The sequence below is a fragment of the Halichoerus grypus genome, chromosome 11, assembly GCF_964656455.1.
Source record: "Halichoerus grypus chromosome 11, mHalGry1.hap1.1, whole genome shotgun sequence".
Lineage (NCBI taxonomy): Eukaryota > Metazoa > Chordata > Mammalia > Carnivora > Phocidae > Halichoerus > Halichoerus grypus.
In genome coordinates this window covers 109,756,007-109,772,817 of record NC_135722.1, presented here as the reverse complement: position 1 = coordinate 109,772,817, position 16,811 = coordinate 109,756,007, and the positions used below count along the sequence as shown (strand labels likewise).

Sequence of the window (16,811 nt, the reverse complement as noted above, 5' to 3'; positions counted from 1 at the left end):
GAACAGACTCTGGAACACAGAGTTCTGCTCTCTGCAGAAACTTGCTCTCCTTAAACTTTTGTTCCTCTTTGATCTTCATATTTACTTTTGTTTATTTTTGCATACTTTCACGGCTGATTCCCCAGGTAGCACTCAGCAGTATTTAGGAAAAATTGGTATTTTTAGAAGAAAAAGAATATCATATTTAGAGAATTAAAAAGTCTCAACTATAAATATTTTCTGTCAATTTACATTTTGCTGTCTTCACTCTGCTTAATTTCTTAAGGACTTGATTGAATTCAAGTTTGGCCCTTAGAATTTTCTTAAAGCAACCTAGATTTTGTAGTGATAGTCTTTATGAATTCTATCATATTACTACAAAGAAGCCACGTAAGCTCTGAATCACTGTGTCATGCATTTGATTATATAATCTAATAAGGATGTTGTCCCACAGGTTGTATTATGATGATTAGGAAAAAGAGTCCAGGGGCACCTGGCTGGCTTGGTCGGTTAAGTGTCTGCCTCGACTCAGGTCATGATCCTGGGGTCCTGGGATTGAGCCCCGCATCGGGTACCCCGCTCAGTGAGGAGTCTACTTCTCCCTCTCTCTCTGACCTCCCCCCACCCACTCGTGCTCTTGTTCTTTCTCTCTCAAGTGAATAAATAAACATTAAAAAAAAAAGAACAGAAAAAAAGAGTCCATCCTTCAGGAAGGACTTAACCTCTCTGGGGCATTTGGCTTGGCAATTTTAGCTCATGTATAATTTCGGCTCCCAGGCATCCCTCTGGCTGGGTGCCTTTGTGCAGTGAACAACCTGAACAACTGTACGCAATGTCCCGTTCGTCCAGCACCCTACGGATTACATAACATTGTGTTGCAGCACTGCAGCACGGACGTGTGAGAAGGACATACCTCATGATACTTTTTCACGGTTTTCCCGGAGCTGCACGTGCAGGATTTCCAGTTGATGGTCCCACAGCCACAGTTGCCCCCACAACGCTGCACAAGGAGGCACCGGGGAAAGAAGACCACGTGCGTCAGCTTCAGCTCCTCTCTCAAGTTGACGGAGTAATTCCTGGGAGTGCAACTGTAGCGCTTGACGTCATCGTTGAGCCTGTCCAGGTCGACTGCAAGAAACACACAGGAGTGAGCGAGCACATGACCCGGAGCAAGAAGTCCAGTGGGCGCTTTGGGAAGGGGTGGGAAGATGCTGTGAGGTGACCTTAATGCAGGGATCGAATCTGTTCTTGGGGTCTCAGTTAGGAACCTAACCTGGAAGGTGGAAAATCTGATTCTCTTTTGATCCCATCTGCTCTTCCAAAATAATAATAATATTAATAATACATAAAATAGTCAACAACAAAGGAAAAACAAACAAACAAAAAAACTCTCAAAAACTTGGCTAAATCTTTATCTTGGTTCAAATTTCCTTATACCTTTTTTTAATATACAAAAAGAATTCTGAGGAAAGAAAATGAAATGTCCAGCAATTTAAAATAACTGCCGTTATCTTAAAAAAAAAAAAAGCCACCGAAATAAATCAGCTCTTGATTCTAAATAAAACCTGAATTCCAAACCATTATTTAAATATAATTTGAATTCTATCAGGGACGCATTAGGGACCACTATTCTATTATGTTTAGCTGGTGATGGAATTTTACAGCGAAGCGTAAAGAAGAAGGTTTTAGTTTCATTTTAACTCCAAGGTCAACCAAAACGTCCCAGAAAACGGCACTTGGGGGCTGTGCAGATGATGGGTGTTTGTGCGCTGGGTCCTGGACGGTGGCCGAGCCCAGAGGGTACAGCCTGGGCTCCGAGGCCAAGCCACAGCTTCCTGCCTCCCGGGAGCTGGAAAGTCACCCGGCTGCTTCCAACCTCTGCCTCCTCATCTCTACCTGTTTCACAGCCGTATTTGAAAGACTGAATCTAGTGTGCCGATTATGTCGGCATTGTCTAGGGGGAATGGTTACTGGGACTTCTGTGAATGAAGAGCAGCACCCTCGATTTCCAAATTCAAGTCACAGATATTTACTTGGATTAAATTTATATTATCGTATTTACATAGGTTACATTCAACGTTCTCAAAAAGGCACCTAATCCTCCATGCACTTGGCGTGCAAGCCCTCTGACCACGCCCTGGAGGGCCTCCCTCGTCACCTGCCGGGCGGGCACAGGAGAAATCCCACAAAGGCTGGGCAGACAGCAGCAGGCTTACTCTGGACTCCAGCCCCTGCAAGGGTCTTGGTCTTAAACCCAAACTACGTGAGGAGCAGTGAGAGTGCTCTTTTGGGGTAGAAGCCAGAGGCTAAGGATGCTGTCGGGAGAATGCCCGTGAGGGAAACCAAAAGCAAAGAAGGTGCAGGTGGATGAAGAGTCCCCTTGACACCATGAAGTCAGCGGAAAGTCTGTCCACACGGCCGGGTGACCCCTTGAATAAGGAATTAATGGCAGTTGGATCGATGCCCTGCCCTGAGAGCCTTTCCGCATGTGCGACCAGGCTTTGATTCTCAAGGGCAGGGAATTTCCCCCCACTGCTACCTGCTGGGCCTGCGACACTGGGAGTGGGGGGCAGGGGGAGGGGGTGCTGAATAAATGCTGAATAATTTCTGTGCATCATTTATTGCTGTTTTTTCCTTCCTTTGTAAAGACATGTCCTAAGTTTAGCTATAATCAATGCAGATTTAAATTGAATGAACTGCGTCTCGGGAAAGGAAGCATTTTATTGCTGCTAAAGCCCTGAAAATAACCGCAAGCAAAGCAGGAAGGATTACATAAACAGATTACGAAGTGCAGCTGTCACCCATTGCACGTGTCACCTTGCGATACACAGTGACGCCGGGCCATGCAGTGGACAGGGCTGGGCAGGCGGCTGGATGCGGGGGGCAGTGGGGGTCTATCTGGTCTGAGGCTGAGGGGTCAAGGCTGTTGGCAAGGAGACGTGGTGGGTGCGGGGAGGCAGAGGGGGGCAGGCAGGAAGGCGTGGTGCTGAGGGTCTCTAGGTCAGCCCCCTGCTAGGCACCTTCTACCTGTCACCGCACTTCACTGTCCCCCCACCCTTTTAAGGTGAACGGTTAAGTGGGAAACTGGGATTTGGAGCTCTTCCCCCTTCTGCTCCAGTTTCTGGCACATCTAGGAGAATGGGGGCAGGCCAGGTCCCCCAGAGCCGGAGGAAGAAGACGGAGCTCCCTGGTGCTGTAGTGGGTCTGGGGCGGCGCAGCCTTCTCTCGGGGATACCCCCGAGCCCCGCGACGGCACGCCTCTCCTCCGGGGACTTAGCCAAACCCCAAGGTGCCCTCAGCAAACCAGGAAAAGGCACGTCCTCCTTACTCGTCTGGAAGCGGGACTCTTCCCACTGGGTAACTGTTTTACTGACCAGCACGGGTCCCCTCCGTTCCCTGCCCGCTGCGAACAGATGTACGACGCGGTCCGTTGTGGGCATCCATTCACCGACGGGACCGATTCAGCCGTGGCCCAGGGTGACCGCCGTAGCCTCAGCTGCCCAGCGTCTCGGGGCATTGAAAGCACCCAGGCACTCAGAGGAGACGGATGAGGCTGCCCCCAGAGCAGGACGCCGGACAGGAGGCTGAGGGGCCAGCAGAGCTTGGGGGGCCTCCCCGGGCGGGGGCTCTGCTTGAGCCTCTGGAGGGAGAGCGTGGGAGAGGGCTGTGCTTTTAGAGGAACAGGACAGGGCAGCAAGGACGTCCCAAACTTAATTCAAAGTCCCGTGAATTTCATCTATTTCCCCTTATTTCACTCCGGGTGTACGTAATGTTCTAATCCCTCTCTTGCTGTCCTTTTGAATTTGAGTCTTGTCTTTTCATGGGTCTCCGACATCCGTTTTCTGGGCTGGGCACTGACAATCTGTTGGAAGGGCTGAGAAGGGGCCACCGTCCTCAGAGCTTCCCCCAGACAGGTTAGTCCAATGTGGGGCACTGCTCAGGACAGCAGGCGCACCCCTCTTCTTGCAGCCCTGGCCTCAAAGCCCAGGTCATTTGCAGAAGATCCTTGTGCTGTGATGAGTTCTGGGGTCTGAGCACTGGGTGGGGACGTGTCAAGCAGGGGATAGTGTTCAGTCTCCAACCCACTGAGGCTCAGGCGTGCGAGGACAGGACGGAGAGTCAGCCCGGTCTGTTGGATCCCAGCCACCTACAGCCCTGAGTCCCCGGGAACGTGAGAAGCTCCTCACACACACGCCTGCAAGAACCACCCCGCCCCCTTCAGTGCTACGAATTACAAACCATTAGTGCTCTCACTTTCACAGGGCAGGGAACTGAGCCTCTGAGAGGTTAAGAAAAACACTTGTCCACAGCCACACACCCAGTCAATGCCTAGTAGAGCTAGAGTTTGATCCAGGCTTTTTCATGCGTCTGCACGCTTACAGCCGTGGTCTGAAGATCTGAAGGGAGGTGCAAAGGGCAGTTTCCACGAGCCACGCTGGCGTCTCCCCTCTGGGGGGCTGCTCGCTGTCCCAAGGACCAGGCTTCCCAGGTGTGTGACAGCTGTCACCTGCCGAGGAGGAACACCCAAGCCTGGACGCCCCGTGCACACACATCCATTTATCGGGTGCTGCTGGAAAAGGTCACCAGGTTCCGGCTAACTGCCTAGAGCCTATTTCTTCTTTGGCATCGAACAACATAATGAGTTTCTCTGTTTCCCCCAAACTGAAGGAGACTGTGTCTATGCACGATCTTCGTTTGAAGAAGAAATGAGGACAAACGCCTTCTTGCCCTCACCTGCCTGTGGTCTCAGTCATGAAAACCGGCCGGAAGCCCTTGCAAAGAGCTGAACAGATTGGTAACAAAAATTTGTCTTCAGAGGGAACCCATGTTAGAGTCCTAAAGATTCTTTTTCCGGGACAGATGAAGCCAGGACAGGAGCAGCTCGCTGTATTATGTCTCGCCTTATGACGCTTTGCAGATACTTGTAGGTACTGCCTTTTTTCACAAATCGGAGGTCTGCGGCAACCCCGAGTCGTGCGAGTCTATCGGTGCCATTTTTTTTCCAGCACCATTTGTTCACTTTGTCGCATTTTGATGAATCTCACAATATTTCAAACTTTTTCATTACTATCGTATCTGTTACGGTGATCTGTGATCAGCAATTATGACTCACTGAAAGCTCAGATGATGGTTAAGTATTTTTTAGTATTAAAGCATTTTTTAATTAAGCTACAAACATTGTTTTTTCAGACATAATGTTATTGCACACTTGACAGACTACAGCATAGCGTAAACACAGCTTTTATACACACTGGGAAACCACAACATTCATCTGACCTGCTCTCTTGCAATATTTGCTTCCTTGTTACGGAATAACCGGGCTGGAAGCGGCTGCTCGGAGTCTCCGACGTGTGCCTGCAGGAGGGCTCACATGCTTGGCACGCACAGCGTGGGCGCCGATCCGCTCGTGATAACATTTTAGAAGTCTTCTGTAAGTGGATCATTTCAAGTTTTTTTGGTGTGAATATAAAAATTCACTGTGAAACAAAATAACGTCCTCCCTTCGAATGTAGGAAAGCGTGGGGTTTTTTCTCCCCATGCATGTTTAATTTAATTCATGCCTGTTTGCTTAACAGGAGGATGGTCCCCGTGGGTCAGTCTCTGGGTGTCAAGTTTATTGGCGGCTTTCAGTGTGCTGGTCTTTCCTCCACCTGTACTTACATGTCACTAGCCTTATCTTGATCTCCCTGAGTCCACTGGAGTCTCCAGTGAAATGTCCAGTCCTTAGAGAGAGCAGGAAGCATTTTCTAACAACCAGACCAAGCTTTTACAGCGCTAAGATTCTTTATAAACTCTTTCAGCATGCACTAATATATACATATACATATACGTTTAGTATGTGGTAAGGCATGGGAAGTGTGTGTGCTTGAAGTAGGGATACATACATATATATATATAATTTTTTACACCATGCTTTTGTCATTCTATTTCATTTTCCCTAGCACTCAAGTCTCCTAAGTCATTTTAATCTTCTAGGGCTCAAGTCAAAAGCCATATTCAGCCTCCATCTCTTCTGACCCCCTGCTATATGCTCGCCACACCTTCTCTGCCTTCTGTTACAGTACGTACTTCACAGACCTTGCTTTGTCACGTTCTTTTATTTAGGTGTTTCTCTTCCATTAAAATACAAGGTTCTTGGAAGCAGAGAGTTAATCCCCTTTTGATCCCTCCTCTCCTAGTGCTTTGCCCATAGTGGAGAGCCCAAATATAGGTCATTTAAGTCATGCTCTCCTAAAATCATTTGGTTTCAACCAGGTCCTGATGGAGGAAATAGGGCATCCCTGAAGACAGAGCACGCGTGTGACATTTCAGGATATCTGAAATAACTAAGTGCAGTAAAAAACAATTCAAGTCCCTATGGCACCCCAGACAGGTGTTTCTGATTTTCCTTAAATCTTTTGTGACTCTGAATGGATACCCATAAACTTAAAGTCAAGATCAGAAAGAATTTTGGACATTGATACCCCTGCTCATCAATCTAGATCTCCTTTGCAAGGATTAGGTCTGTAATGATGGCTATCTGAAGGAATCAAACTGATGATGGTGTAGGTCAGGACTGAGAAACCAGCCTTCTGGAACCAGCTCTCCCAAGGATGAACGATGACACATGAAGATGGTTGGCACCAAGACCCACGGAATCTAGAAGCTGTGGCACAGGGAAAGGGTGGAGTCAAGAAGGCTCGCTCCCTGATTCGCACCTCGACGTGCTCAGGAATACGCCCTTTGCCCCATGGGCAGAAGTGCCACTATGTAAAGCACTAAAAATGGGCCTTTGATTCTACAACACTAGATTTACGAGGCTTTGGGTGAGGGTGGGAGGCAAGGGGGATATATGAATGACGGTAGTATTTTACACCAAGTAACTAGGGTTTCTCAGCCTTTTTCAAGGTTCGTAAATTCCCCAGGTGGAGTCTGTTCATCTTTATGGACATTACAACCTCACTGTGACTTTCAGATTCCCTCTTCTATAAATCAGCACATAATTGTGAAAACTGTTTCCACACCTCAACCCCAATTTGGAAGTGCAAATAAACCTGGAAAGAGCAATGATTTTATAACTTTTAATGAGAAAATATCAGGATATTTTCAACTTCAAATCATGGATTCCATGACTCCATTTGCTGGTTTAATTTCTAAAGAACAGACATATTTACCATGTGTATTTATAGTGATTAACCTAAGTCACAAGTTTCCCAATCAGACAACACCGAATTTTCAGGGTTTAAAAACACTGCTAAGCGATGAGTGAATGGAAATGTACTGAGCACCTACTTTGTGCCTGGTTCTCTCTGAGAGGCTTTCATACACGCAACTCTCAGTGAATTCTGGTAACAAACCCTCATTGTAGACACGACTATCCCCATCTGATAGATGTGGGACCCGAGAGGCAGAGGAGTTAAGTGACCTGCCTAAGGTCCTTGGAAACATAGTAGGCATTTGACAAACACGTGGAACAAAGTGGATGAGTGCTTGGCCATCTGCAAGGTGCTGAATGAGGCATGAAGGCAGTTGACATCATCAGAAGGCAATTCTCTGAACTCTAAGAACTGTGACCTGGCATGATATGTGAAGTACATCTATGTAACGAAAAGCAGGAAAACAAGCTAGGAGGTGAGTAAGAATCAAGGAGATCTTGAAACATCTTTCTCTCATGTACTAGACTGAGTCTCTGAGCTTCAAATACCACTGAGTTCCCCCAGCCTGGCCTGTGCAGTGAACAAACCCAGATTCATGGCATGGTTCTCTCCTTTGTAGCTGTTGCAGGACTGTTCCGATTTTCTTTTAGTATATAAAATGGGAATAACAGTACTCTCCTGCCAAGAAATTCATTAAGATGGAATGAGTTAAGGGGCGCCTGGGTGGCGCAGTTGGTTGAGTGTCTGACTCCTGGTTTCGGCTCAGGTCTTGATCTCAGGGTCGTGGGATCGAGCCCCACGTCGGGCTCTGTGCTCAGTGCAGAGTCTGCTTGAGATTCTCTCTCTCTCTCTCTCCCTCTCACTCTGCCCCTCCTTCTCATGCTATCTCTCTCTCTCTTTAAAATAAATAAATAAAATCTTAAAAAATAAAAATTGAATGAGTTAAGAGTATTTGAAGCACAGATCTAAATCCTAGCTCTCGGGAGTTATCCCCCACGACACTGTCGAAACGAGTAAAACAGATAAACAAGTAAGGTTAAGCACAGAACGCCCCAAAGAGCTGAGATGCTGCAGTTGGGGATCGCTAAGGAAAGGAAGGTCATGTCCACCTTGATCTCAGTGTCAGAAGGCAATGATCTTGTGTGTTCAGTTTAACTCCCTGGGACTGAGCACGGTCCTTCGCAAGTCAAGACTTAATGAGCCGGTCTTCCCAGCACCGGAAGTTCTGAAAGGACCGTGTGCTGTAGGAAGGATGTGCTTCCTCCCTAAATCCACAGGGGCACAGAGCAAAAGGATGCTGTGTGGGGGTGTCCCAATGCTTCCCAGAAAACATAGCTAAGGGACCCACAAGGCAAAGACATCCATCACTAGCCAGAGTGACTGCTGTGTCCCTCCAGACACCGAAAGTTACCTACTGTTCTCCGCCGTTAAATGGTGTTTTCCAAGCAATGTGCCTTCACGGGGGGTGGGGGCGGGTAACGGGTGATGAAAGGGGGTCAGGATACCCACAAAGATGGACAACCTCATCATCTAGGAGAAAAGCAGAGGCGCCAGAAGGAAAAAGACTAAAATCCTTATCCCTGCGCTGAGGCTTCCTTCAAACCTTTTATGTGCACCCGCATAGACACACGCAATGTGATGGACAAAAATGCAGCTTTTATTAATGCCTTCCAGTGAACTGAGTGGGGAATCTAGATACTTACAAGTCATACGGGTCATCAACAGTGGCTATAGTCTAAAAAAAACTGCTTTTCAAAGGAAACATCCAACAAGCAAAATGGTGCCAGAAAAGTTTCTGGGTAAACAGTATCCTAGAAAAGTTTAGTACTTGCCAATCATTTTGTAAACTTGTAAGGAGTGTACTGATTTTACAGATCCTTAAACCTGACAATATTTGGATACTCTGTAGGAGGCTCTCCAGATTAGCAATGATTATCTTACCGCCCTAGCGGAAGAGTTCACAGAAATATCTTGGTTCTGTGCAGTTCTACTGAAGTAACAATAGTAGCTATCATTTACTGGGGGCCCATGAGGTGTTAGTCTCTCTGATTAATCCTAACACAACTTTGCAAAGTGGTTATAATTAGAGCCATTTTGCAAAGTGCAGAACGCAGAGGCTCAGGGGTCTACGAGTGACTTCCCTGAGGCCATGTCCTCTGGATGTGAGTTAGAATTTTATCGCAAGTTTACTTGACTACAAAGTCCATGCTCTTCCCACTACAGCATCCTTTCTTTTGCTCTCTTTCTATCAAATTTGTGGAAGACAATTTTCACACTTATTAATAAAGATGGCTTTTACCTGGGGCATACCACATGGTTCAGCAAGTTCAATGAAGCCAACCCTCTTTCAACATCAGAAATTAGAAAAATAAATCCATTTTGATTTAACGTCCCCAGTACCTCTGTTTAATTGACAGAGAGGTAGTTACAGGGGACGATACCTCAAGACCGACTTATCAGATTCATCACTAGTGTCAGCCAAAGGCCTTTTGCAAGTTGCTACCCAGATAGCAAATAGGCAGACGAAGTTGCAAGCATTCATTTTGTGATGGCCTCAGCGCGTCCTAAACTATGTTCATGTCTTAATATACTATGAAATTACTTCCCTCATTTGAAATCGTTTTTGAAAGAGCAAAACTTGTACTTTCCTAGTTAATAGACAGGGCATGACAAAGAAATGGCAATAAATGACTAATTTAAAAATTAGAAGTATTTTGATTTAGGAGAATTCAGAACCAAGTCAAACGTTTTGATATTAAACATATTTCTGCACTTAATCTATGCCAGTTATTTACCTATAAATTGTTTTCAAATGGTTAAGTGATTTAGATCTTAGAGCAAAATAATGTCACGTAAGAAATCACAGAATTGGTATCTGAGCCTCTCAAGTCGGTTAATAACTGTCCCAGAGTTAGAACACCTAACCATTTAGCGTCTGTAAAAAATCACATATTTCAAACCCTGTCACTTAGAATCAATTTAATTATCAATACATTTACTCCACTCAATGTGGAAATACTGATTTTTTTTTTTTTAAAGAGGAGTGCATGTGAATTTTCGCACAAGCATTAAAAAAGAGCAACACTTTGGGGAAGAATTTACTTGTGGTAAGTAAAACTGTAGTTCAAAACTAGTAGGTTGGAATGCTCCAACAATTATATCCATATTTTATTTTATTTTATTTTTTTAAAAGATTTTATTTATTTATTTGACAGAGAGAGACACAGCGAGAGCGGGAACACAAGCAGGGGGAGTGCGAGAGGGAGAAGCAGGCTTCCTGCTGAGCAGGGAGCCCGACGTGGGGCTCGATCCCAGGACCCTGGGATCATGACCTGAGCCGAAGGCAGACGCTTAACGACTGAGCCACCCAGGCGCCCCTATATCCATATTTTAATGCTAACACTGATGCTGTGGAAACAGGCTTCTCCCTTGTTGTAATTTGTTGGATTTTTTTCTATGACAAACACACTATTGTTTGGGAAAGTCAAGTTCTTCTGGAATAAGTAAAAAACACAACAGATCTCATTTACATTGTTAATGTCCATATATGGCCTCTGGATGAGTGCCCACTCTAGTAGAGTTTAAGGCTGATCATTTCTTAATTTAAAGATATCCACTGTCATGCTATGAACTTGAATAAAGGCGTGCTGCCCCTAAATTCAAAGGACTGTGTTTTAAAGAAATCACAGTACGGTTTCAGTTAGGCTACAATGGTCCTATGATGATTATATAGTTTGTAGAAGATCCATGTAACTTTTTACCTAATTATGTGCAAGGGTGCTATATCATTAGCATACTCATCAGAAAAAGTAAATGCAACTTGAACTTGAAACAACTTTTTTTTTTTTTAACTTTTAGGCAGCTTTCAGGTGAAAGCATGAGGTTGAAATTATTGGTTAAAAACTGAGTTTTGGAACTGCAGTTCTTTACAGATTTCGATGATACATGTTACCCTTTTCTCCAAACCCCCTAAGAAACTGAACATTGGATATATTAACTTGTTTTATTATCTTCAGTCCAGAAGCTTTTATAGACCAGTCTGAGCTTACCTATTACATGTGAGTGTTATAAAAGTCGACCTTGTGTGCTGAAGTTCTGGCTCCAATATGTGCAATGTTATTGTCCCTTTTCTCTCTCTCTTCTCCCCAAACCTTATTGTCCTCTTGCTTCCCATGTACAAGTCTCTTCTTGGAGAGACCTTGAATCTCACTGTCTCCAAATCTGCTTTCAAACAAACATTAGAAGCAAAGCACACAATTTAATTTTAAATATGTACTATTTTGACCTCGTTACAAATGTTCTTCACCCAGTGTGTTTGTGTCTTATTTTAGAGTTTATAAAACTCCGTGTTTGTACATTCACATTGAAGAATCATCTTAGAATACTGCTCTTTGGTATCATGAAAAATGCCACTTCGATTGATCTGGGCAAATCAGAAGAATGGATATTCAATAGCTATCCATAACTGATGTTTGTTTTTGCAAAACATCATTAAAGAATTACCATACTGCCAAGAGGAAAGTTTTTCAGGGATCCTATAAAGTTCACTCTTCATTGGACATTCAGTGGACCTCCATTATTTGTAACTATGCTTCCGTCTCCACTTTCCATTCGCTGCTCCCCTTCTTATATACCGGAACATAAACCGTGAGTTTGTACTTTTTAAGTTCTGAAAGCTGACGATGGCAGCTGAGATACTAAACCGGACTTCTCTTCGTGTGTGAGACAGGCATGCAGGTGGTTCGGCAGCCGTGGTACGATCAACAGTGAAAGCAGCACGTTTATCCAAGTGCAGAGAGAGTGGTGACTGGCCAGGGTTAAATGAAACAGTACAGATCTGCCTTAGGGCCATTCTAAACAAGAGATTAAGAGGTGGAACCCAAGCCAACAAGGGAAAGAAATGTTGACTCTGTTAGGAATAAGTAGAATGTCACCTTGAATGTTCTTGCAAGGTCTTATCAGTAACCAAAGGCATTCTTAATAAAGCTACATTCCTCAGTCTTATGGGGTGGGTTTCTGTAAACTTTGGAAATATACTCATGCTGGATTATTAGTATCTTTAATTCCACAAACATTAATGGAGCACCTAAAATGCGTCAGAGGCTGTGCCAAGAGCCCGAGATACAGATGAACAATGTCTAACACAGAGGCTCTCAATGCTGGCTGCCACTCAGGATCGATCTCAATCTCCCACGGGCCATAAAATAACATCAATAGCTCAGCCCCACCCTCAGGGGTTCTGAGTCAGTGTGTCTGTGACTAGGCGTCTGCGACTAGGCGTCTGCAGCTTCTTACGGCTCCCCAGCGGACTTACTCTTCAGCTGGAGCGGAGACCGGACCCTTAGGTCCTAGGCTCTCATACTGCCTTAGAGAAAACCCCAAGACGCAGTTAACTGCAGTAGTAGGACGGAAGAACGCTGTGGCCTCCCAAGTACCCCAGACTTTGTCTGGGGTGGCAGGCTTCACAGGCAGAGGATGAGGGACAAGGAAGGTTTCCCCAGCGCAGTGACGCAAACATATTCCAGAATTCTCAGTAGCCAGAGCTAGCTAAGCTTGCTTGAACAAGTAGTATGTGCCAGGTTCTCTTGATGGCACCGCTAACAGCTATCAGAGGTAGGCGTGATACACACATTGCCAGAGGAAACTGAGGCACAGGAAGATCAGCGACTTGCTGAAAGTTCACAACACTTGTAAGTGGCAGAGAGGATTCGAACCAGACACTCTGCCTCCAACTCAACATGATCTCTGGGCGAAAGAAAGTAATGGATGTAGGTGATTTTTAAATTTTAAAAATCCAAAAGATAGATGCCAAGGAGAACTGCCTCTCAAACAGCTATTGTAGTGAACATACTTGAAGACAGTCAGATTTTATTATTTTTTTGGTCCAGTCCCATTTTTCCTATTTTTCTGGGGTTTTTGAAACACTGTGAATCTTTTACTTTGCTTCAAGTTGACATAAGTAGAGACCCAAAGACAGCAACACTACAGAAAAGCAATTTCTTGTCTGAACTGAATCCAACCTGAGCCTCGGGGAGACTGTTTGAAAGCTACTGTGATCTGCCTACGGCACACCTCCATAATGTCGGGGACACTAAGGACTTTTTTTTGTCCACTCTTTAGCTGTATGTTTTAATTAGATAAATTTCCAGACCTGAGCCATAAGCAGCAGACCTAGGCAGGAGTTAACTAATTAGTTATTCCAGTCCAAATGCTCCAACAAGTCATGCTTCCTGACACAAGCATTTCCTACCAGAGTGGGCCAAGTTCACGGTTCTTCAAAGTACCCCTGACATTATAAAATGTAGGAAACAAGCTGTATGTTAGCTAACTACCTTCACATTTATGGTGCAAATGAGCCTTACGAGATTCTTAGAGAAAATTTTAATGTAAATTTTAGCAAATAAAGCAAGAACGAATTATAGTTTTATTCAATAAAGGTAATAACAAGATATTTTGCTATTAATTTGAATTAAACATGCAAAGAAACATTCTCATCTCAGACCATATTGCTCAGATGTACAGGTAAGATATTTATTTTTTGCGACTTTCAGTATTATTGTTTTGACTCAAGATGTTTTCTTGTGAATGTTCCTCTCTCCTCCCCTAATATTTTCCTGGAACTCCCAGTTGAATGCATGCCCACACACAGACCTCCAAATCATCCCAGGCCTTCTTTGTTTCTTCTCTGGGACACGTATGTCCTGTGAAGCCTCCAGGGCACCAAGCACACAGCAGATCCTCATAAAACCATTTAAGAATAGACACTGAATGGGACGAGGTGAAATCTTCTAAAGCGTTCTGACCACTGCTTTCCCAGGAGCCTATCTTGCCAGCACTGAGTCCTGAGCTAAATCAACATTCACATCTATTGGAGAGGTACAGCAGACCATCACGTGGGCATTGCTCTGGGAGGCGAGAGACCATGATGCTCATCTCCTCTCTACTACCCACTGGCCACACAGCTAGTCCCAAAGTATTTACTTCCCCTGACAGGGAGGCTGATAATACCTTACTTGCCAAGATGCAAGAAGCTTGTCCACATGATTTTACAAGGTTTCTTCTAGCTCCTAACTATGACGCATCTTTGACTGCAGCAAACCTTTCTTAGTCCCATACAAACAATACATTTGTGATAAACACAGAACTTCATCTGAAGGTGCTGTGGGAGAGATGTGTGATAAGACAGGCAGTAATCTGGGTATTTACCCCAAAGATACAAATGTAGGGATCCGAAGGGGTACGTGCACCCCAATGTCCACAGCAGCAATGTCCACAATAGCCAAACTATGGAAAGAGCCAAGATGTCCATCAATGGATGACTGGATAAAGAAGATGTGGTATATATATACAATGGAATATTATGCAGCCATCAAAGGGAATGAGATCTTGCCATTTGCGATGATGTGGATGGAACTAGAGGGTATTGTGCTGAGCGAAATAAGTCAGTCAGAGAAAGACAAGTATCATATGATCTCACTGATATGAGGATTGAGAAACAACACAGAGGATCATGGGGGAAGGGAGGAAAAAAGGAAACAAGATGAAACCAGAGAGGGAGACAAACCATGAGAGACTCTTAATCTCAGGAAACAAACTGAGGGTTGCTGGAGTGGTGGGGGGGTGGGAGGGATGGGGTGGCTGGGTGATAGACATTGGGGAGGGTATGCGCTATGGTGAGCGCTGTGAATTGTGTAAGACTGATGAATCAAAGACCTGTACCTCTGAAACAAATAATACATTTTATGTTAAAAAAAAAAAAAAAGATAATAGGAAGGAAAAATGAAGGGGGGGAAATCGGAGGGGGAGATGAACCATGAAGAGGCTATGGACTCCGAGAAACAAACTGAGGGTTCTAGAGGGGATGGGGCTGGGTGGATGGGTTAGCCTGGTGATGGGTATTAAAGAGGGCATGTTCTGCATGGAGCACTGGGTGTTAAACGAAAACAATGAATGGTGGAACACTACATCAAAAACTAATGATGTAATGTATGGTGATTAACATAACATAATAAAATAAAATAAAATAAAAAGACTGGCAGTAATCCTCTGATTTTAGTGAATTAAATATATTGCATTTTTGTCCTTACTGAGAATAACTTATCTTATCTGTTTGTGAAGAACCTCCAAGGCTCTGTTTCTTACCTTTTGACTTCCTGTCATGGTAGGACCTGCCTCGATAACGGGGGGTTTCCAAATATAGATTCTCAAGATCTTCTTGCCATGATTCTGGATTAAAGTGCTTGAGCAGATCTTCCACGGTATCAAATTCTGCGACTGTTTTGTCCAGAGCATCCGCAGTGAAGGTGGGGTCCGTTACTGATGGAGAGTGATAGGATACCCCCTAAGAGTGACATACAGCTCAGTGTACTCAGAAAAAGTCCATTGCTATGAAATACAATAGTCATACAACTCTATGGAAGGAACATAAACAGGCTTCTGATGGTAAGACATTCTGTGCATAAATATCATGCTCAAGTCCTCTGCCATAGTCCTGCCATATTCTTAAATAAGAGCAATTAATTGGTAAATGATAGTCATTCACATTTCTGCAAATCAAAACCAGGCAGATCATAAAGCTTCCAGTTCATCTGAGATATAATCATTAAAGAAGATATTGACTAAATGGCAATATCAAAATTACATCATCCCCTGTCTTGGTTCAAGCTCCCAAGTCATCCCCATCTGCATCAACAATTAATGATTAGAATTTAAATTCTGAACTGCTTTCATAATCCATTCTCTCCTCCCATGTTTAGCCTCCACGTTTCCTCTTCATGGGTCACCTCGCATTGCAGGCATTGTGTGAGCAGGGTTTGAATCTCCTCTGGAGAGAATTTGATAAAATTTGGCACTTTCACCAGCTTATTTACTGGTTATCAACAAGAATAATTAGTCATGAAACTTGCTCTCTCGACCAAGACTGGGAGATCCCAATGGGAAGCATATATATGTATTTTTAAAGTGCTGTTGCTTGCTCGTGATCCCAGCTGTCATTAAAATACTCTCAGAAATACTCTTTAAATGGGAATGCAACACCACTGAATATCTGGGAGGGATTATGTGGACTATGTCCCCACATAAGTTCCCAAGCACTTACTTCACTAACCCTTGGATAATCTAGAGGCAAATGAGCCATGATTCAAACATCTCTGTAAAAATTCATGACCCATTAACAAGGAAATAACACAGTCGCAAATGGTTTCAAAATGTCTTTCAAGAAACTGCCAAACAAACAAGATCCCTCAAGGGCAAATATCTCCTACCACTCCGGGAACGGGAACACGGGAATTAACAAGCACTCGTGTTCCTGAAACTTCATGCAGCATCCTGACAAGAACTACTATGTGCCACAGGGTTTCAGACAGCAAAGCCCACATTTCATGGTCTCACTTTCAGCTTAGGGTCTCTCTTTTTAACCAATCAAGGTCCAAAGGTCCAGAAGTCAGGGACTGGATGCCCACCTGCTTTCAGAGGAATGGTGGTCCCTCTTTAGCAAATGAAGGCATTTTGCAAGAGCATTAACCCACACTCGTGTACCTTAAAGGCAGTTTTCAAATATGCCTGGTAGGGGAAAGGGAGTGGGGAAGAGGCTGGGAGATGTGAGCTAGACTGGTGAAGACAGCTGGCCAGCTCCCTAATCCAGGGGTGCACACGTGTGTGTGTGTGTGCACGCACACACGTGCGCATGCGTGTCTC

General features: G+C 44.5%; 1 protein-coding gene across 2 annotated transcripts in view; it reads right to left on the bottom strand.

Annotated features, from left to right (window-relative positions):
• The window catches only part of PDGFD (platelet derived growth factor D), a 230,408-nt gene that overhangs the window by 10,983 nt on the left and 202,614 nt on the right, over window positions 1–16,811 (bottom strand). For both annotated transcript variants that reach the window (XM_078059070.1, XM_078059071.1), the window contains exons 5-6: window positions 15,258–15,456; window positions 893–1,107 (exon numbers count right to left, since the gene is read on the bottom strand). In XM_078059070.1, the coding sequence (XP_077915196.1) occupies window positions 893–1,107; window positions 15,258–15,456 (414 nt within the window). The remainder of the gene's footprint in view (window positions 1–892; window positions 1,108–15,257; window positions 15,457–16,811) is intronic.